The 23280-nt window shown below is 37.1% G+C and overlaps 1 protein-coding gene across 1 annotated transcript in view; it reads right to left on the bottom strand.

Annotated features, from left to right (window-relative positions):
• The window catches only part of AR (androgen receptor), a 164048-nt gene that overhangs the window by 31113 nt on the left and 109655 nt on the right, over positions 1-23280 (bottom strand). The window contains 1 exon segment of the mRNA NM_001032911.1: positions 973-1089. Coding sequence (NP_001028083.1) covers positions 973-1089 — 117 coding nt within the window.

The raw sequence follows: 23280 nt of genomic DNA, 5'->3' as shown, positions 1-23280 counted from the left end.
TACAGTTGCAGGCACTCAGAAATAGGCTTGCCTTTCTTCAAATTCCATTTCCAAATTGAAGTAGATTAATGATCTTGTTTTTCTAAGGAAAGACACATATTTTTGGAAGCAGCAGGCTGCAGTGATGACCCTGGCATTGGGCAGATGTAAACATGGAGAGATGGGGGAGTTTGGAGAGGGAAAATATAAATGTCAATCAACTGATGTCAAGCCTTTCTGGAATGATGACAACACTCATGGCAGACAGGTTCATGGGACAGAGAGCCTTATGATAGAGGAACACCCTTGAAAGAGCTGTATCTTCCTTCTGTAATGTTACTGTCCTACTGAAAAAAAAATGCTTTTGGAAATGATCAATAGCTTTGCAAAGAAAAGGAAATGATTAAAACACCTGTTCATCTTTGGGAGAGATAGGATAGGAAATTGGCACTGTTTGTCAGCCTAGTCACAGGCTCCAAAGAGAAGCAGCTTCTCATTCCAGGTGGCTGGCCCTACAACATAGGCAGCAGTTAGCTGAGGGATATTCCCAGGTGTTCAGGGTCAGACTGTGCCTGGGTCATCCTGTACCTATGCCTGGGTCATCCTGCACCTGTGACTGTTCTGGATTTCTTAGTTCTCTCATCCTAGCTACCATTGAACAACATCAGGTCAGTACCATTAAGTCCCCTGGGGACCCTGCCCAGTCACATGCATCCTCACTCACCCTCTGTTGGCTCCTTATCCCTGCTTCACACCTCCTGCTCTAATGCTGAGCCCCAGAATGGGGATTGGTATAGTTAAGGATTAAAAAAAAAAAGGCACCAGCTGGCTGATGGCCACGTTGGCTATGAAAGGGTCCGCCTGTGTCTGGAGCATGGCTGGTCCCCTTGGAAGCATCAAAGAAGAAAATCTGGTTTAAAGAGAGACTAGAAAATGAGGGAGGAAAAGGGGAGACAGGAAGGAGGAGGAAGAAGAGAAAGAAAAGTATCTTACCTCCCAGAGTCATCCCTGCTTCATAACATTTCCGAAGACGGCAAGATGGACAATTTTTCCTTCGGAATTTATCAATAGTGCAATCATTTCTGCTGGCACACAGGTACTTCTGTTTCCCTGGGATAACAAATACAAGAGTGGACAGACCTGTTAATGAGTTTCCAGAGTCTCTTTCTTTGGGTATTTCTAGAACAGAAAAGATATAAAATTATATCCTATCACATGAGAAAAGTGGACAGAAAAGTGGACAGAGTATGGCACCAAACAATTTGATCCTACAGAACCTAAATATTAAAGCAGTTTAATTTGGCACTATATTATTTGATTTCCATTGGTTTTTTTGTTTTGTTTTGTTTTTGTTTTTTTGTTTTTTTTGTTTTTTTTTAGGGATGAACAATTCAGATCCTGATGATATCTCCATTATTAGGACTACTCACTGGTTTTTAAAATAAGATGCCCTACTTTTACCAAAAGCCAGAAATGCCCATGAGAAAATGATCCATTGTGGAACTTGTCACCCCTTTAGCATGGCGTAGAAGAGATCTGAACTCAGTCAATGTTTCTTCCTATTGACACCTGTAATCATGCATAGAATTACACTCAAGTTAACAAGATGCTTATTTTTCATAATATTAGTACAGGAAAACTTCTATAAAAGATAACTCCATGGGATTTCTAACTGTTTTTAGATTTCTGGTGATCATACCCCTAGTCATGCAGGTTATAAAAATCAGAGATAAAGCCCACTCTATGTAGTGAATCACAGCAACTAAAAGGAAGTTTGATGAAGCCAACAGAGTAACAAAGATCACTGTCATGCACACCTGGAGTTGTCACAGATACACAGAAGTGCATACACATACACATGCTCAGACCTAGAGATCCTCAGAATTACAGCTGCTCAAACATATTTTGCTCAATACTTCGCTCCTTTATGCTAGCACAATCCTGGCACACAGCAGTCTCTCAACAAACGTGGATTGACTGACTAAACATGCAATTGCAGCAGATGGATGCATAGACAAAGAGTCACCAGCAGGAATAAGCAAAAATACATCCTTCGCTGCTCTGAAGCACGCAGAACTTCTCATGCTTACAATCCTGCTCCAGCTTGAGCTTCTGCATCCCCTCACTCCTTTTTGTCTCTGGTATTGTTTCCTCAAATTTATTGCTGTGCTTTGATTTACTGGATAGACTGGGATTTTAGGGAAGCTTCTTTAGGCAGAGGAAGAATACTTGCGGTCGGAAAAAGAAAGAGAAACTAAAGAGTGATTGACATTTGAGAGTAGAAAAAAAAAGCAACTAAAAACATAAATTTAACTATACATCAGCATTCCTCTACATTTACTAAGGCTAAAAGGTGAAGATTAGGCACAGAAATGCATGTGTTACAGTAGGCTATTTTATGTAGTAGGTTCAGTAGTAACCAGGTCAGCAAAGAACTTCTTTTACTTAAAGTGCTACTTGCAAGAGCATGAGATTAGATTTATTGTAGTAAAGGATTCTTTTTCCTTTCCTCCTTTTTAACTTTTTATTTCCTTTTTTTTCCTTTAATTTTCCTTTCTCCTTTCCTTCCTTTCTCCCTTTATGAAAGGATTCCAAAATGCTTGGCTTGAAGGAACTGTTAAAAATCACAACAGAACAACTCTCATTACAAGGAGGAGTTCCAGGGAAGTGAATTACCTGAAGAAGCACACTGAATCAGAGGCCCCCAAAGGAAAAACTCTAGTATTTATTGGGTGCCTACTATGAACCAGGCCTGTGTTAGGGTTTTTTAACATATGAGAAAACTAAGGCCTCTAGGCCGGTGCTCTTTCTAGTATACCACAGGATTTTATTTGCATAAACAGAGCACATAATTTGCTAACAGCTTTTTTTTCTGCTGCAAACTGAGGACTACGATATGTGCACAGAAAGGACAGTGCTACGAGTGCTTTCAGCCTTTGGGTGTTAGCTCCTCAAAAACAGGTCCTGTATCCAATTCTAGTGCGTTCAATTCCAATGCTGTAGCTGTTCTAGAACTGGTACACTCCCACAGTATTGGTACTGCTGCAATCCTCAAGACCAGTTTGCTACACTGATTACTGAAATAAGCTTAGGTTAGAAAGTGCATGACTTCTTTGAGAAATCTCATCTTCCCCAGGAAAATACTTTCCTGGACCCCAGTTTGCCAATAAATGATTGCACAGCCAATGGAATATGGCTCCCAGAATGCCAGAATGGTTCTACATTGCCCTTTTGAAAGAGAATCACTCTGTGAATGAGAGAGGTCATAGTGGAAAAGCATGATTTTTTTTTTTTTTTTTCAATTTGGGACTCAGATAATTTTCTTAGCATAGTTCATACCTTTTCTCTGGGTACATCTTGGTCTAAAACAAGGAGACCTAAAACATAGATATTATTTACAATTTACTCAGGAGTAAGTGCAAAGCCCAGTAAAACCAAAGCCATGACATATTAATTTAACATTTACTGGTAATCTATTATGTGCAAGGCCCTGCATTGGATATTGAGGTTACAGAGGAAAATCTCTAATGAACAAAAATATACAAGTCCCAGATGAGAGACAGATCAGTGGGCTGGAAGCCCCAACATCTGAATCCTTGTTCAGCCTTATCACTAACTCACTATATGACCTTGGACAAGTCCTTTTGCCTCTCTGATCCCACTGATTACATGAAATAGATTGGACTGGAAAGTCATTAAAATCTTTTCCAACTCTAAGAATCTTGAAGGACATCTGGATGTCTTCTGTAATATATTTAGAGTTGTTTTTTTTTTTTTTTTTTAATGTAAAGGACTTAAGTATTACTGGTAAGCAAGAAATTATCCAAAATAATAATCTCTTGTCCTTGTATTCTGTCTTTTTAGGATAGTAACTTATTGCAACATTGTCTCTTACATCTAGAATCATTTAGTCTCTTGTCTTTGTTTTCTAAAGCTCTCCCAAAACTCAAAGTGGTTAATATTGCCTTAGAAAGGCACTGATGTTGCCAGTCACATGCAACATAAGCATAAACATTCTAATGAACATGTGTGTATTCATGTATGTGTAAGTGCATAGGTGTGTGAGAGTGTGTGACTGAATAATTAACACAGGGAATACAACACCTGCACACTAATTATCTGTGCATATGTGGGTGATCATATAAAGCATAAAACACACCAAAACATACAAATAGGTACACATGACACATGTGTTCCTTCAAAGCAGAATGATGAATTTAACGTTTAAAATGACATTTAATAGTGACAGAAGTGGCTGAGGATTCCAAAGATGGATATGAAAGGAATCTTTTTTTCTGTAAGTCCTAAAAATAAGACCTTATTTATCTGTACAATTTGGTTTAAGGACAAATATAGGGGATGGAACAGGTAATCTCTCAAGACTGCTTACAAGTCACTTCTCCTATCTGAATTATCACTTCCCCAAATGATGATAGAGCCAAGGTAAAATCATTGGTCTGCTATTATTTCTTTCCTATTTATTCAATTTCTCCAAATATATGAATGAGGCTATTAGAGTTCTTAACAGTAACAATAATCACTCTCATTTGATTAGTTTACAAAGTTTAATAATAATCTGCAAGGCCAGGTGCAGTGGCTCACTCCTGTAATACCAGCACTTTGGGAGACCAAGGTGGAAAGATTGCTTGAGCACAGGAGTTTGAGACCAGCCTGGGTAACATAGTGAGACTCCGTCTCTATAAAAAAATGAAAAAAAGAAAATTAGTTAGGCATGGTGGTGTGCACCTGAAGTCCCAGCTACTCAGGAGGCTGAGGGGCTGGATCCTTTGTGCCTGGGAGGTCGTGGTTTAAGTAAGCTGTGATTGTGGTACTGCACTCCAGCCTGGGTGACAGAGTGAGACCCTGTCTCAAAATAATAATAAAATAATAATAATTGTGCAAAGTAAGTATAATAGGGATTATTACATACTTCATTCTATGATGAAGAAAATGAGACTCATTAATATGAAATTGGCTAGGACTTCCAGTACTATGTTAAATAGAAGTGATGAGAGTGAGCATCCTTATCTCATTCCTGGTCATTGAATATAATGTTAGCTGTGGGCTTGTCTGATATGGCCTTTATTGTGTTGAGAAACATTCCTTCTAATACCCAATTTCTTGAAAGATTTCATCATAAAATGATGTTGAATTTTGTCAAATTATTTTTCTGCATCTATTGAGATGATCATATAGTTTTTGTCCTTCATTCTGTTAATATTATTGATTTGCATATGTTGAACCATCCTTGCATTCCAGAAACAATACTAGTCTTTTGTTGAGGAACCTTGCATTGATGTTGATCAGAGATATTGTTCTGCCTGGCATCACATCCTTGGTTTGCTGCAAATCACAGTCCATAAGGTTATGAATCCCAGATTAGTTGGAAAGAATTTTTAAAGACTTTTTGGTTGTATCACATCCATTCCTCCATACAAGGCTTGAATTGTCTCTGTAGCATCCCTGCAAAGTATTGCCCAATCTTTTCTTGAATGCAGCCCGTTTTATCTCTGGACTGTGTTATGTGTCCTTTCCTTCCAGGAAACTCACTGTTTCCTTATAGCTCTAACCCATTGGGCCTAATTAGAAACACAGAATCATTGGGCTGTAAAGAATCTTAAAATGCCCAGTGTGATGCCTGACTCTTCAGTTAAGAAAATGGGCACAAAATATTGAAATTACATGCCCCAAGCCACAGCAAGTTGGTGTTAGTGCCAGCACAAAAATCTGGAAACTGGATCCAAAGGAAATATGGTGTGGGTGATTACAGTCTGAAGACAAAGTCTTCTGAGTGTGGTAGAAATCTTTGCTCTTTGTCTAGGAAGTATATGACCTTGTGGATCCCTTCTCTGTATTCAAGTGACAGAAGAAGTGTGTAAATGAGATCTAGGCCTGCTGTAAGGTGGTTCTAGAAGGTCTTCTATAACCTAAGAGACTGAAAAATTAACACAGGGAATACAACTTCCTAGGCAGCTCTCCCTCCTCAGATACTACAAACATTATACCCAGTTTTTTGACACTGTTAATTTCCAACAGCAAAGTTGTATCCACAGTGTATAATGAAGGGCTCACTATAAGTCATTGTGAAATGAGTGACAAAATACAAAAATCTTCTCATGTTGAAGTAGGTAAGGCCACACGCTAGAGCTGCAAAGAAGTCACTCATTTAAATGCATAAAAACTGTCTTATTAGAAGAATCTTAAATCCTTGACTACCTAAATAGTAACAAAATGGGCTGGCATGAGGTCCACTGCATGCCAGCTGGCTCTGAAATTCTTGACTGTCTGATGGTGCTCTGTATCTTTCTTCACACTCCTATTCTTCCATCATAAAACTTAAGTATGACTCAAAGCTCCAGCAGGAACAAAGGCCATGAGACAGCTTTCAAGTTTGTTTTTCTGCAGGCTTCCTTCCTATTTCTGTTGTTTTCTGTCAGTCCCGTTGGTGCTGCCATGCAGTATGGCTTGGGGTTAGTGTCTGATTACGATTCTTTTAACTTGTTCATTCCAAAAAATCCTGTTTGGAACAGAGGAGGTAAGACAGGGAAGTTGCCCACTATTAGTGGCATCACATTATGCAAATAAAGAAAAGGTTGAGTCATCATCTTCATTGTTAACCTATAGAGAAGCCTGAGGACTATAGTCTTTCTTACACTTTATATAAACAGTGTTAATGCAGGACCTATATGAACAAAACAAAAAACTTCATTGTGGTATTTAAGGAAAGACCTGAATTAAATGCAAAGTTGTACCATATTCCTGGCTAATAAGAAGCAGTATTTCAAGGATTTCAGTTCTTCCCCAGTGAAATCTAAAAATTTAAAACAACTCAGACAAAATCATCACAAATGAATCCCAAAATTTATCGAAGGAATAAAACATGAGACAGTGTCAAGATATTTGTGAAAAATAAGAGTAATAAGACATTCCCTGCTGTACATTTAAAGTATCTAAAGCCATAATGATTATAACAGTTTGATACTGGCTCCAGCTTAGGTTGATCAGTGGAAGAGAACAGAAAAGCCAAAACCAGACACAGTATATGGAATATGCCATTCCAATTCAGTGAAAAAAGGATGAATTATTCACTAAATAATGTCAGAACAACTAGTGAATCATTTGGAGAAGAAAATAAAGTTAAATTACTAGTTAAAATCAAAATAAATTCCAAATGGATTAAATATGTCAATTTAAAAAAGGAAATCATGTAAGTACTATTAGACAATACAGAGGAAAATTTCAAAATGTTTAAAGGTAGACAAGGGCATCTTAAGGTATTGACAATGAAGAAAACATAAGTGAAGAGAGACTTGATACATTTCATTAGAAAACATTTAAAATTTCTCATGTGAAATTAACACCATTATAAAATTCAAAGACAAACCATAAACTAATTATTAGCATCAAGTATGTAAAATCAATGGTCAATATATTTGATATATAAAAATAAACAGCACAATAGAAAAATGGGCAACAGACAGGAAGAGGCAATTCAAAGAAATAAAAATGACCAATAAGCATGTGAAGATTATTTAATTTAGCTAGAAATCACAGAAATACAAAGTAAATATCATTTTCTCAAGCCAGATTGGTACAGATTAAACACTGTGTGTTGGTAAAGAGGTATTTCTGGTAGGAACATAAATACTTTAGAGAGAAATTTTCCCACATATTTGGAAAAAAATTGGAAATGTCTATAAACTTCTAGAAATTCCACTTCTAGGGATGTGTTATAAGAAAATAATACAATAAGCACAAAATAGAAGTTTATTGTAGCATTATTTAAACAGAAAAAGTTGGAAACATTTGAATGTCTAACATTAAGGGAATGATTAAATGAATTATTCCATATTCATGCAAAGGAATATTTTGCAGTAATTAATGATGACTGTAATGTCTTTTTTTCTTTTCACTTGGAAGTATATTCACAATATATTGGTTTGTTAAAACAACAACAAAAATGAAGTTACCAAGCAATATACTTGGTTACATATCACTTTAATAATATTTTAATACTTAAGGCCTTAGAGCTCATCTAAATCAAGTTTTTAAATTTTTTAATTGACAAATAATAATAGTATATATTTATGGGATACAGTGGGATATTTTGATATATGTATGCATTGTAGAAAGATTAAATCAAGTAAATTAACATATCCATCACCTCACCTACTTATAATTTTTTGTGGTTAGAATATTTAAAATCTACTCTTTTAGCAATACTAAGACATATAATACATTATTTTTAACTATGGTCACGATGCTGGGCAATAGATCAATATAACTTATTCCTTCTATATAACTCACACATTGTACCCTTTTATTAGCTCTCTTTTCCTAGCTCACTGAACTGCCTCCCAGTCCCTGGTAACCACCATTCTACTCTCTGCTTCTATGAGTTTGACTTTTTTCGTCATTATTCACAATAGCCAACATATGGAAGCAAACTAAGTGTCCATGGATGGATAAGTGGATAAAGAAAATCTGGTGTAATGGACACAAAGAGGGGAACAACAGACACCAGGGCTTACCTGAGGTTGGAGGGTGGGAGAAGGGAGAGGATCAGAAAAAAAAAATCCATTAGGTACTATGCTACCATGCTTATTACCTGGGTGATGAAATAATCTGTACAAGAAACCTCTCTGACATGCAGTTTACCTATGTATCAAACATGCTCATGAACCCCTGAACCTAAAATGAAAGTTACAAAACAGAAAATGTGGTGTGCATACACAATGGAATGCTATATCGCCTTTAATGAAAAGAAGAGTGTGTCATTTGCAGCAACATAGATGATGCTGGAGGACATTATGCTAAGTGAAATAAGCCAGCCACAGAAAGACAAATACTGACTGTATGATCTCACTTAAATGTGCAATTTTAAAAAATCAAACTAGTTGAGTTTTTTATAGTAAAGTCTTTTTACCAATAAAACATTACATAGAAGCTCTGTTTATAAAACAGATAAAATTAAACCTAATCTGCCTGGGGTTGGCATAGGAAACTTGGAACTTCTCTTGCCAGGTCACTCTTTTTCTCCTCTTCTATGCAGGCCTAGCCTTGTGGTTTGCCTTAGTGAAACTCTGTAGGAGTCCCCAACCCCAGGGCTTTGTGGAACATTTTAGAGACCTACTGATTTAGTCCAATCCTCATACCTCCCTATTTTACAGATTGAGAAACTGAAACTCAGAGAATTTGCTTAAAGGTCACACCATGAATCAGTGTCAAAATAGGGACAAGAATCCAGGTGTCCTCATTCCCAGTCCAGCAGTCCAGTGATTTTCTCACATGAGATAATAGATGCAAAAATATCATGTCAAGTGTAAAGCACTATACAGATCACATATATTATTACTTAAAGAAAAACTCCTTGAATGTCAGAATAGGCGAGAACCTCTATAGATATCGTCTAATTCAATAATCTCATTTTACAGATAGGAAAGGGTGAGATCCAGAGAGCAGAACAGACCTGACCCAGATTACACAATGAGTCAATAACAGAGATAGAACTAAAACTCAGGTATCCTGCCCACTATATTCTCAGTATTTTCTGCACATTTGGTTTGTTAGTTTGAAATCATTTCTGTATTTATTACCTCTGCATGATCAGGAGATGCAGACCATTCCCCCTCGATTTATGAGAGGCTATATTCACACTCAATCCTTCTTCCCCCAGCCTCTGTCTATTTTGCAATCTTTCTATTGTGTCATTATCATGTAAAGATATTCAGCAGCGTATGAAATGTTATAGGTCACTATAAATTGGAAGAGTGGTTATCTCCCTCATTAGATTGTGCAAGAGACAAGGGTAAGGTGCATTCATTTTTATAGTCTCACTGTCTGGCTACAATATACCTCAATTCTGAATATACCTTATTTGAATGAATGATTGATTAATTTATCTTTCAATATGTTGTTGGCCAAGAGAGCTCTCTGTAACATGCTTCTTAAAGAAGCAGCCCAGGTCCTGGAAGATCATGTGATTTTAATGTTTTCCTAAAGAATATTAGTATCTGTATGGAATAAAAATAATCAACAGAGTATCCCATTCTGCAAACCCTAAGTCTCTCTCTCTTTCCTTTCATATTGGCTGTTTGGAATCTTGGTTCTCTTTCAGTCTCAGTGAGTTTGGTAAGGCCATTCTGTGGAATGCTGACTTGGAGTCCCTTAGATAATGAATGCAATGGGTCAAGGGAAGCCAGAGGACAAAGTTCAGCTTGCTATCACCTCCTTGTCTGCCCACCACTACCAGTACTACCCTTGGCAGCTTGGGAATCAAGAAAAAAACAAAGAAAAAGACCTTAGAACAATTTCAGAGAGTCCACATGTCAGCCAAGCAAGAATGTTCATCCATGAACTCAAAGCAAGCATATTAAAGACAAGAGAGACACCCTTACTGCAGAAAAATTTTTAAGGGTGATGGGATTGGAAAAGCCCATATATTTATAACTTACAACAAATAAATTCATTCCAATAATATCACCTCTCTTCCTCAAGTTGCATACAGCAACTTTGGAAACTGTCCTGTTGCCAAATGCCAGATCCAAATCATGTCTGCTGGGGATTAAGAACATTAGACAATGAAACAAGGGCTTGCTCTTGGAGCAAGTTTTACTTTTGCCATGAACCCTACACAGGCTTTTAGTAACCTTGCAACTAAAACCCAAAGATAAGTTGTTATGGGAAGGCACACCCCATGGTATTTCTTGGCCATTTTCTGACTACTAATCACTTGTTGGGAGACAATAATTATCTGTATAACCAAAATTATATATTTGTCTATTTCTGTATCATGCAAAAGTGATTGGAAATATTGTCATTGAATTTGGAGGTTATCTCTGCAACAGACTATTTTTGGTGGTGATATACAAAATTCACTTTGAGAAGCTCTGGTAGGTACTCCAAAGAGGTAATCATTCCAATGTTACTACAGACTGGAGGACATGTGCCTTATGTATTAATAAACTGTACACAAAGAAAACAGTGGAGTGATTTGCAAGTTAAGCTGTTTCTCCTATAGGCAACTCTTTGCAGGGGTGCTCAGAGGCAAATAATAATTTATTTAAAAATAGACATGGTTGTCCTGTACAATGGTAAGGAGACTCCTAGAAACTAGAAAATAATACTCATGTGATATTTCATCATTTTCTATAGTGCTTTCAACAGCATTATCACCTTTGATATTTTCAGTCACTATATTATTTCTCTTTTACAGATGAAGCAACAGAGGCTTACAAGGGTCAAATGAATTTCCTAAGGCTCAAAGCTAAGACATGGATTTTCTGATTCCAAGCACCCTTTCCTTCTACCCTCATCCTAACTGCTTTGAAATTTCTAATACTAGGGAAGAGGTGGAGCAAGATGGCTAAAGAGAAGCCTCCAGCAATTGTCCCCCACCCCTGCCTGCAGGCACAACAAATTGAACAGTGATCCACACAAAAAGCACCTTCCTAAGAACCAAAAATCAGATGAGCAATCACAGTAACTGGTTTTAACATCATACTAAGGAAAGAAGCACTGAAAAGGGTAGGAAAGACATTCTTGAATTGCCTACAACATCCCTCGCCAATCTCCCAGCAGCAACCACATGGTGTTCAGAGTAGGCTTGGGAGAGGAAGATTACAGTGATTGTGGGACTTGCATTGGCACTCAATGTTGCCCTGTCACAGCAGAAAGCAACATGGAGCAGAACTCAGCCAGTGCCCACAGAAGGAGCACTTAGATCCGTCCTAATCAGAGGCAAATTGCCCATCTCAGCAGTCAGAAACTAAATTCTGGCAAGCCCTGTCACTGTGGGCTAAAGTGGTCTGCAGTCCCAAATAAACTTGAAAGGCAGTCTAAACCACAAGAATTGCAATTCTTGGTCAACTCCTGGTGTTGTGCTGGGCTCAGAGCCAGTGGACTTGGGGAACATGTGACCTAGTGAAACACCAGCTGAGGTGACCAAGAGAGTGCTTGTGCCACCCCTCCTCCAATCTCAGGCAATGCATGTCCCAACTCCAGGGTGGACTCTTTCCTTCTGCTTAAAGATGGGAGAGGGGAGAGTACAGAGGACTTTGTCTTACAATTTGGACACTACATCAGCCACAGTAGAAAAGGGCACCAGGCAGAGTCCTGAGGTCACCATGCCAGGCCCTAGCTCCCAAACGATATTTCTAGATACACACTGGGCCAGAAGGTAATCGGCTGCCTTGAAGGGAAGGAACCAGTACTGGCAGGATGCAACTCCTGCTGACTAAAGAGCCCTTGGGCCCTGAATAATCAGTGTGGTAGCCAGGCAGCACTTGCCAGGAGTTTTGAGTGAGACTCAGAGCTGTTCTTGCTTCAAGAGTGACCCAGCATATTCCTAGCTGTGGTGGCTATAGGGAGAGTCTCTGTAAAGGAGAAGGAAGAGTAAAGAGGACTTTGTCTTGCAGCTTGGGTACTGGTTCTGCCACAGTGGGGGTAGAGCACCAAATGGGCTCTTGGGGAACCTGATTTCAGGCCTTGGCTCTTGGATGGTATTTCTGGACCTGCCCTGGGCCAGAGAGGAGCCCACTTCCCTGAAGGTAGAGACCCAGCCCTGGTAGCATTCACCTTAAGTTGACTAAAGAACGCTTGGGCCTTGAGTGAAGATTGGTGGTAGCCAGACAATACTTGCCATGAACATGGGGGTGGTGGTGGCCACAGGGAGAGACTCCTTTGCTTGAGAAAAAGGAAGGAAAGTGTGGAAAAAATCGTTGTCTTATGGATTGGGTGCCAGCTCAGTCACAGCTCGAGGCCTTGGCTCCTGGACACCATCCCTTGACCTGCTTGAAGAACTCATCACCCTGAAGGGAAGGACATAAGACAGGCTGGCCTCACCAGCTTGTACAGCCCTTGGGCCTTGAGCAAGCACGGACAGTACCCAGGGAGTGGTCTCTGTGGGCTTTGGGCGAGACTCAGTGCTGTGCTGGCTTTGGGTCTGACCTAGCACAGTCCCATTGGTGGTGACTACAAATGTGATTATGTCATCCCTACCCCAGATCCAGGCAGGTCGGCAGAGAATGAGCGAGAGAGAGAGAGAGAGAGAGAGAGAAAGAGAGAAAAAGAGAATGCGACAGATACTCTGTTTGGGGGGAAGTAAGGGAAGAGAACAAGAGTCTCTGCTTGGTAATCCAGGGAATTTTCCTGGCTCTTACCCAAGAGCATGCAGGCAGTAACTCTATGAGTCTGAAAGAGCCACAGCATTACTGAGCATGGGATGCTCCATAAAGCAGATATGGCTGTAGTGACCAAAGACTAAGATCACAGAATCCAAATCCCTTGGAATACTTGGAAAGTCTCCCAAGAAGGGCAGGTATGAACAAGCCCAGACTGTGAAGACTACAATAAACACCTAACTTTTGAATGCTCAGACACTGAAAAACATCTGGCATTAACACCATCCAGGAAAACATGACCTCACAAAATGAACTAAATAAAGCACCAGATAACCATCCTGGAAAAATAGAGATATGTGACCTTTCAGACAGATAATTCAAAATAGATGTGTTGAGGAAATTCAAGGAAATTAAAGATAACACAGAAAGAATTCAAAATTCTGTCAGATATATTTAACAAAGAGATGGAAATAATTAAGAAAAATAAGCAGACATTCTGGTGCTGAAAAATGCAACTGACACACTGAAGAATGCCTCAGAGTCTCTTAACAACATAATTGATCAGGCAGAAGAAAGAATTAGTGAGTTTTAAAACAGGCTATTTGAAAATGTAGTCAGAAGAGACAAAAAAGAATAACAAACAATGAAGCACACCTACGAGATCTAGAAAATAGCCTCAAAAGGGCAAATCTAAGAGTTATTGGCCTTAAGAATGAGAGAGAGAGGGAGAGAGAGAGAGAGACATCTTGGTAGAAAGTTTATTCAAAGGGATAATAACAGAGAACTTCCCAAACCTAGAGAAAGATATTAACATCCAAGTACAAGAAAGTTACAGAACACCAAGAAGATTTAATCCAAAAAAGACCACCTCAAGGCATTTAATAATCAAACTCCCAAAGGTCCAAGGATAAAGAAAGGATCCTAAAAGTAACAAGAGAAAAGAAACAAGTAACATAAAATGGAGCTCATATATGTCTGGCAGCAGACTTTTCAGTGGTAGCCTTATAGGTCAGGAGAGAGTGGCATGACATACCTAAAGGGCTGAAGAAAACAAACAAACAAACAAACAAAAAAACCTTTTACCTTAGAATAGAATAGAATATCCAGTGAAAATACCTATGAAACATGAAGGAAAAATAAAGACTTTCACAGACAAACAAAAGCTGAAGGAATTCATTAACACCAGACTTTTCCTATAAGTAATGCTAAAGGGACCTCTTTAATCTGAAAGAATAGAATGTTAGTGAGCAATAACAAATTATCTGAAAATACAAAACTCACTGGTAATTAAAAGTACAGAGAAAAACACAGAATATTGTAACACTGTAATTGTGGTATGTGAACTACTCATATCTTGAGTAGAAAGACTATGAGATGGACCAATAAAAAATAATAACTGAAACTACTTTTCAAGACATAAACAGTACAGTAAGATGTAAATAGAAATGACAAAGTGATAACAAGCAGAGCGATAAAGTTAAAATGTACAGTTTTTATTAGTTTTCTCTTTCCATGATTTTTTACACAATAGAGTGTTAAGTTGTCATCAGTTTAAAATAATGAGTTAGAAAATATTATGCGCAAGCCTCACGGTAACCTCAAATCAATAACGTACAACAAATACACACACAAAAAATAAAAATAAAAAGGAAGAAAATAAAATAAAATACACCACCAGAGAAAATCACTTTCACTAAAAGGCAGACAGGAAGGAAGGAAAAAAGGAAGAGAAGACCACAGAACAACCAGAAAACAACCAAATGGCAGGAGTAAGTCCTTAGTTATCAGTCATAACACTGAATCTAAATGGACGAAACTCTCCAAGCAAAACATGTAGACTGGCTGAATGAATGAAAAACAAGACACCTGGATGGAGCTGGAGGCCATTATTCTAATTAAGTAAGCAAAGAATAGAAAACCAAATACTGCATTTTCTCATTTATAAGTGGGAGCTAAGCTATGAGGATGCAATAACACACAGTGATGTAAAGGACTTGAGGACTCCGTTGGGGTAGGGGTTGAGAGAAGGTGAGGAATAAAAGACTACATATTGGTCATACTGAATGGGCAAAAGCTGAAGCATTCCCTTTGAAAACCAGTGCAAGACAAGGAAGCTCTCTTTCACCAATCCTATTCAACATAGTATTGAAAGTTACAGTGAGGGCAATCAAGCAAGAGAAAGAAATAAAGGTATTCAAATAGGAAGAGAGGAAGTCAAATTGTCTCCGTTTGCAGATGACATGACCATATATTTAGAAAACCCCATCACCTCACCCAAAAATATCCTTAAAGCTGATAAGCAACTTTATCAAAATCTCAGTATACAAAATCAATTTGCAAAAATCACAAGCATTCCTATACAGCAATAACAGACAGAGAATCAAATCATGAATGAACCGCCATTCACAATTGCTACAAAGAGAATAAAATACCTAGGAATACAATTCACAAGGATGTGAAATACCTCTTTAAGGAGAACTACAAACCATTGCTCAAGGAAATAAGAGAGGACACAAACAAATGGAAAAACATTCCATACTCATGGATAGGAAGAATCATTATCATGAAAATGGCCACACTGCCCAAAGCAACTTATAGATTCAATGCTATCCCCAATAAGCTATCATTGACTTTCTTCACAGAATTAGAAAAAAAATATTTTTTTCTAATTCATCTCTCTGCTTGTTATCACTTTGTTGTTTCTATTTACATCTTATTGTACTGTTTACTTTTCAAATTTCATATGGAACCAAAAAAGAGCTCATATAGTCAAGACAATCCTAAACAAAAAGACCAAAGCCGAAGGCATCACGCTACCTGACTTCAAACCATACTACAAGGGTACATTACCCAAAACCACATGGTACTGGTACCAAAACAGATATATAGACAAGTGGAACACAGGAGAGGCCTCAGAAATAACACCACACATCTACAACCACCTGATCTTTGACAAACTTGACAAAAACAAGCAATGGGGAAAGGATTCTCTATTTAATAAATGGTGTTGGGAAAACTGGCTAACCTCACGCAGAGAACTGAAACTGGACCCCTTCCTTACATGTTATACAAAAATTAACTCAAGATGGATTAAAGACTTAAATGCAAGACCTAAAACCATAAAAACCATAGAAGAAAACCAAGGCAATACCATTCAGGACATGGGCATGGGCAAAGACTTCATGACTAAAACACCAAAAGCAATGGCAACAAAAGCCAAAATTGACAAATGGGATCTAATTAAACTAAAAAGCTTCTGCACAGCAGAAGAAACTATCAGCAGAATGAAGAGGCAACCTACAGAATGGGAGAAAATTTTTGCAATCTATCCATCTGACAAAGGGGTAATATCCAGAATCTACAAGGAACTTAAACAAATTTACAAGAAAAAAAAAACCAAACAACCCCATCCAAAAGTGGGTGAAGAATATGAACAGACACTTCTTGACATTTATGCTGCCAACACACATGAAAAAAAGCTCATCATCACTGGTCATTAGAGAAATGCAAAGCAAAACCACAATGACATACCATCTCATGCCAGTTAGAATGGTGATCATTAAAAAGTCAGGAAATAACAGATGCTAGTGAGGATTTGAAGAAATAGGAACGTTTTTACATTGTTGGTGGGAGCATAAATTAGTTCAACCATTGTGGAAGACAGTGTGGCAATTCCTTAAGGATCTAGAACCAGAAATACCATTTGACTCAGCAATCCCATTACTGGGTATATACCCAAAGGATTATAAACCATTCTTCTATAAAGACAAATGCACGCATATGTTTATTGCAGCACTATTCACAATAGCATGGACTTGGAACCAACCGAAATGCCCATCAGTGATAGACTGGATATAGAAAATGTGGCACCTATACACCATGGAATACTATGTAGCCATAAAAAAGGATGAGTTCATGTCCTTTGCAGGGACATGGATGAAGCTGGAAACCATCATTCTCAGTGAACACAAGAACAGAAAACCAAACACCGCATATTCTCACTCATAAGTGGCAGTTGAACAATGAGATCACATGGACACAGGGAGGGGGACATCACACACTGGGGCCTGTCAGGGAGTAGGGTGGGGCTAGGGGAGGGATAGCATTAGGAGAAATACCTAATGTATATGGCAGGTTGATGGGTGCAGCAAACCACCATGGCACATGTATACCTATGTAAGAAAACTGCAAGTTCTGCACATGTATCCCAGAATTTAATTATATATATAATATATATACACAACATATATAATATATATACAAAATATATGCTTTATATATAGTATATATACTATATATGCTTTATATATTATACAATATATAAATACAATACATAAAGCATTATATATTATATATACTATATATACAATATATACTAGATATACACAACATATATAAAGCATATATATACAATTATAAAGCATATATACACTATATATAAAGCATATATACTATATATATTTATACTATATGTACATATATACTATATATAGTGTGTATATATGCTTTATATATATACTGTATATATAATATACATACAACTACATGTTGGGTAATGTACACTTCTCAGGTGACTGCTCCACTAAAATCTCAAAATCCACTACTAAAGAACTCACTCATGTAATCAAAATCCACCTGGGCTCCCAAAACTAATGAAAATTTAAAAAATAATAATAACTGTTATTATTTAAAAAGTATTATTTTTAAAATATGTTAAAATAATAATTTTTATTTACAAGAAACATATTTCACCTATTAAATATAAAGAAACACATTGATTGAAAATAAAGGAATGAAAAAGATATTTCATGCAAATGGAAACCAAAAAAATTAGCAGCTATACTAATATCAGACAAAATAGATTTCAAGACCAACACTACACAAAGAGAAAAAGAAGGTCATTATATAATGATAAAAGGGTCAATTCATCAGGAGGATACAACAATTTTAAGTATATATGCACCCAACACTGGAGCACCCAGATATCTAAAGCAAATATTATCAGAGTTGAAAGAAGAGAAAGATCCCAATACAATAACATTTGGAGATTTTAACACCCCACTTTCAGCATTGAAAAGATTATCCAGACAGAAAAATGAACAATGAAACATTGGCCTTAATCCGCATTATGTCTTTTTTTTTTTTTTTTTGAGACGGAGTCTCGCTCTGTCGCCCAGGCTGGAGTGCAGTGGCCGGATCTCGGCTCACTGCAAGCTCCGCCTCCCGGGTTTACGCCATTCTCCTGCCTCAGCCTCCCGAGTAGCTGGGACTACAGGCGCCCGCCACCTCGCCCGGCTAGTTTTCTGTATTTTTTAGTAGAGACGGGGTTTCACCGTGTCGGCCAGGATGGTCTCGATCTCCTGACCTCGTGATCCGCCCGTCTCGGCCTCCCAAAGTGCTGGGATTACAGGCTTGAGCCACCGCGCCTGGCCTGCATTATGTCTTAAATGGACATAATAGATATTTAAAGACCATTTTATCCAATGGCTGCAGAATATACATTCTTTCCTCAGCATATAGATCATTCTCAATGACAGATCATATCTTAGGCCACAAAACAAGTTTTTAAAAAAGTATTAAAAATTGCAATCATATCAAGCTTATTCTCTGACCACAATAGAATAAAACTAGAAATCAAAAACACGAGGAATTTTGGAAACTATACCAACCACATGGAAATTAAACAGTATACTCTGGAATGACTATGTCAATAAATAAAGAAGAAAATTTAAAAATTTATTGAAATGTACCAAATTGAAAACATACTAAACAGCATACTAAAACCTATGGGATCCAGCAAAAGCAATATTATAACGAAAGTTTATAGCAATATGCACCTACATCAAAAAGTTCAAATAAATAACCTAACAATGCATATTAAAGAACTAGAAAAGCAAGAGCAAACCAAACTCAAATAACTGGAATAAATGAAATGATAAAGATCAGAGTAGAAATAAATAAAATTAAAAGGAAAAAATACAAAAAACATCAGTGAAACGAAAAGTTGGTTTTGTGGATGAAGAAACAACATTGACAAATATTTAGCTAGACTAAGAAAAAAAGAGAATGCTCAAATAAAATCAGAGATTTAAAAAAAGGAAATATTACAGTGGTTACTGCAAAAATTCAAGGGATCATTAGAGGCTACTATGAGCAACTATATGACAATACATTGGAAAACCTAGAATAAATTGATAAATTTCGAGAAACAGACAACTTGGGAAGATTGAACCACGAAAAAAATCTAAAACTTGAACAGACCAATAACAAATAATAAGATTGAAGCTGTAACAAAAAGTCTTCTCAGCAGTAAAAAGTCCAGGACCCAGTGGCTTCAGTGCAGAATTTTACCAAACATTTTAAGAAAAAGTAACATCAATCCTATTCAAAGTATTTCAAAAAATAGAGGAGAGAATCATTCCAAACTCAATCTACAAGGCCAGTATTAACCTGATAACAAAATCCAAAATATACACACACAAAAAGGAAAACTATAGGCCAATATCCCTGATAAACATTGATGCAAAAATCCTCAAGAAAATACTAGCAAACTGAATTCAACAACACATTAAAAAGTTCATTCACCATGACTAAGTGGGATTTACCAAGGGCTGCAAGGATGGCTCAAAATACATCTAAGTCAATCAATGTGATATATCATATCAACAGAATGAAGGACAAAAAGCACTTGATCATTTCAATTGTTACATGAAAAGCATTTGATAACATTCAATTTTTATCTTCCTTAAAAGACAAAAACTTTCAAAAAACTAGGGAGCATACTTCAGCATAACAAAAGCCATATATGACAGACCCATAGCTAGCATCATACTAAATTTGGAAAAACTGAAGGCATTGGCTATAAGATCTGAAACAAAACAAGGATGTTAACTTTCCCCACTGTTATTCAACAGAGTACTGGAAGTCCTAGCTAGAGCAATCAGACAAGAGAAAGAAATGAAGGGCATCCAAATTGAAAAGAAAGAAGTCAAATTATTCTTGTTTGCAGACGATATGATCATATATTTGGAAAAACCTAAAGACTGCACCAAAAGCCTATTAGAACTGATAAACAAATTCAGTAAAGTTGCAGGATACAAAATCAACATATAAAAATCAGTAGCTTTTCTGTATGCCAACAGTGAACAATCTAAAAAAGAAATCAAGACAACAATCCCATTGACAATAGGTAAAAATAAAATAAAATACCTAGCAATAAATTTAGTTAAATAAATTAAATATCTCTACAATGAAAACTAATATATATATAATACATATATAAGAAATTGAAGACATCCAAATAATAGAATGATATTCCATGCTCGTGAATTTCAAGAATTGATATTGTTAAAATGTCCACACTACCTGAAGCTATCTACAGATTCAATGCAATTTATATCAAAATATCAATGACATTCTTCACATAAATAGAAAAAATAATCCTAAAATGTATATAGAACCACAAGAGACCCAGGATAGGCAAAGCTATCTTGAGGAAAAAGAACCAAGCAAAACTGGAAGAATCACATTATCTGACTTCAAATTATAATACAGAGCTATTGTAACCAAAACAACATGGTATTCATATGAAAGCAAACACATAGACGAATGAAACAGAACAGAGAACCCAGAAACAAGTCCATACATCTACAGTGAACTTATTTTCAACAAAGGTACCAAGGATGTATATTAAAGAATGGATAGTCTCTTCAAAAGATGGTGCTGGAAAAACTGGATATCCATATGCAGAAGGAAACTAGAGCCCTATCTCTCAGCAAATACAAATATAATAATCAAAACATATTAAAGACTTAAATCTAAGACATCAATCCATGAAACGACTTCAAGAAAACATTGGGGAAACTCTCCAAAACATTAATCTGGCCAAAAATTTCTTGGATAATACCATATCAGCACAGGCAACTAAAAATGGACAAATGAGGTCACATCAAGTTAAAAAGCTTCTGCACAGCAAAGGATTCAGTCAACAAAGTGAAGAGACAATGCACAGAATGAGAGAAACTATTTGCAAACTACCCATCTGACCAAGTATTAATAACTAGGGTATATAAGGAGCTCAAGTAACTCTATAGGAAAAAAATATATAACAATCTGATTACAAAATGGGCAAAAGATCTGGGTAGATATCTCTCAAAATAAAACATACAAATGACAAACAGATATATGACAAGGTCCTCAACCTCACTGATCATCAGAGAAGTGCACATCAAAACAACAATGGGATCTCATTTCACCACGGTTAAAATGGCTTTCATCCAAAGAACAGGAAGTAATGAATGCTGGTGAGGATGTGGAGAAAAGAGTATCCTCATACACTGTTGGTGGATATGTAAGTCAGTAAAACCATTATGGAGAATAGATTTGAGGTTCCACAAAATACTAAAAATAGAGCTATCATATGACCCAGCAATCCCACTGCTGGGTATACACCCTAAAGAAAGAAAATCAGCATATTGAAGAGATATCTGCATTCCCACATTTATTGCAGCACTATTCACAATAGCCAATATTTGGAAGCAACTCTTGTCCATCAACAGGCAAATGGATGAAGAAAATGTGGTACATACGTACAATAAAGTACTATTCAGCCATAAAAAAGAAAGAGATCCTGTCATTTGCAATAACATGGATGGCACTAGAAGACATTATATTACGTGAAATAAGCCAGGCACAGAAAGACAAACTTGGCATTTTCTCACATATTTGTGGGAGCTAAAACTTAAAACAATTGAGCTCATAGACATAGAGAGTGGAATGATGGTTATCAGAGGCTGGAAAGGGTAGTGGGAGGGGAGGAAGTGGGATGGCTACTGGGTACAAAAATATAGTTAGAATGAATGAGATCTAGTATTTGATAGCTCAACAAGGTGACTGCAGTCAACAATAACATTGTCCATCTTAAAATAACTAAAAGAATATAATTGGATTGTTTGTATCACAAAGAAAGGATAAATACTTGTGGTAAGGGATACCCCATTGACGCTGGTGATTATTACACACTGTATACTTGTATCAAAATGCCTCAGGTACCTCATACATATATACACCTACTTTGTACCTACAAAAATAAAAAAATAATTTTAAAATTACCCAGAAAAAAATTCTGAAACTAGTCAGAGAAAGGCTTATCTGCAGGATTCATTTTTGCACATATTCCACGGTGTGAGTCAGCAAACTCTGGAATTATATTTTTTAGAACAGTGAGGGCCTCTTTGAGGCAATATACTGATCATATTCTGTTCCAAATATGGGTCAGGTCACTCACTGATATTACTAGCAACAAGGGTATCAAATGCTCACAGCATCATAAAAGGGCTTGCCAGTCGAGAGTGATCTTTGTGTTATTGGATATGCGTGTACATGAGCGGCATTTCTCTAGGACCCCATAGGAGCATAGCAGATGGGTTAATGAACAAGAAAGAAGTGCTACCAAGTGAAGATTTGGTCAAGTTGACATGACTAAAAGAGAGTCAGCCACCTTATGGGAAGGTGTCTAATGCCCGAAGAAAGCTCTTCATTGTTTTTTCTGAGATTGCAAGGAATATAATCCTATTTTTACTTTCTATACTGGATTTCTAGTTTGTTCTCCCTCAGTATTTACTAATGGGCATTTTGATGAATGAGAGTTCATTTCTATTATGTTCTAAGAACCCAAGGAATGTGATCTGTACTTATACTCAGGGTTGAGATGGAAAAGAACAGTGGGTGGTAACACTAGAAACCAAAGTAAGAGAAATTGAGTCTCAATGGGGACAAGGAACTCTGAGGGACAGAACGGGAAAATGCTATCTGACTTCCTAGACAGACCCTCTGTCCCTCAACCCCACAGCATTCTATTTTCTATTCTAACATAGGAGGCCTTTCTTTTCCATATGTAATTTATAGTTCTGTAATGATGTTGGAGTCTCTACCCAAAAAAGAAAATATGAGCATCTGGAAGCCACAATACCCAAACCATCTCAGTGAAATCAACCAATTAGTAAATACAGCCACCTATCTCCCTCCAATTCCCCGTATACACCTACTATTCTTAAAGGTTTGGGTATCACACAGCAGACAAAGCTAGCCTCTACTCCACATCAGCAGTTACAATTCTGTCTGATGACTGGTGTGAACCTACTTGTATATACTAAATCTGCCATGCTGCCCTGAGTTTTCC

The sequence above is a fragment of the Macaca mulatta genome, chromosome X, assembly GCF_049350105.2.
Source record: "Macaca mulatta isolate MMU2019108-1 chromosome X, T2T-MMU8v2.0, whole genome shotgun sequence".
In the NCBI taxonomy this organism is placed as follows: Eukaryota; Metazoa; Chordata; class Mammalia; order Primates; family Cercopithecidae; genus Macaca; species Macaca mulatta.
The sequence above is the reverse complement of the archived record's forward strand: the minus strand, read 5'-3'. Positions and strand labels throughout refer to the sequence as shown.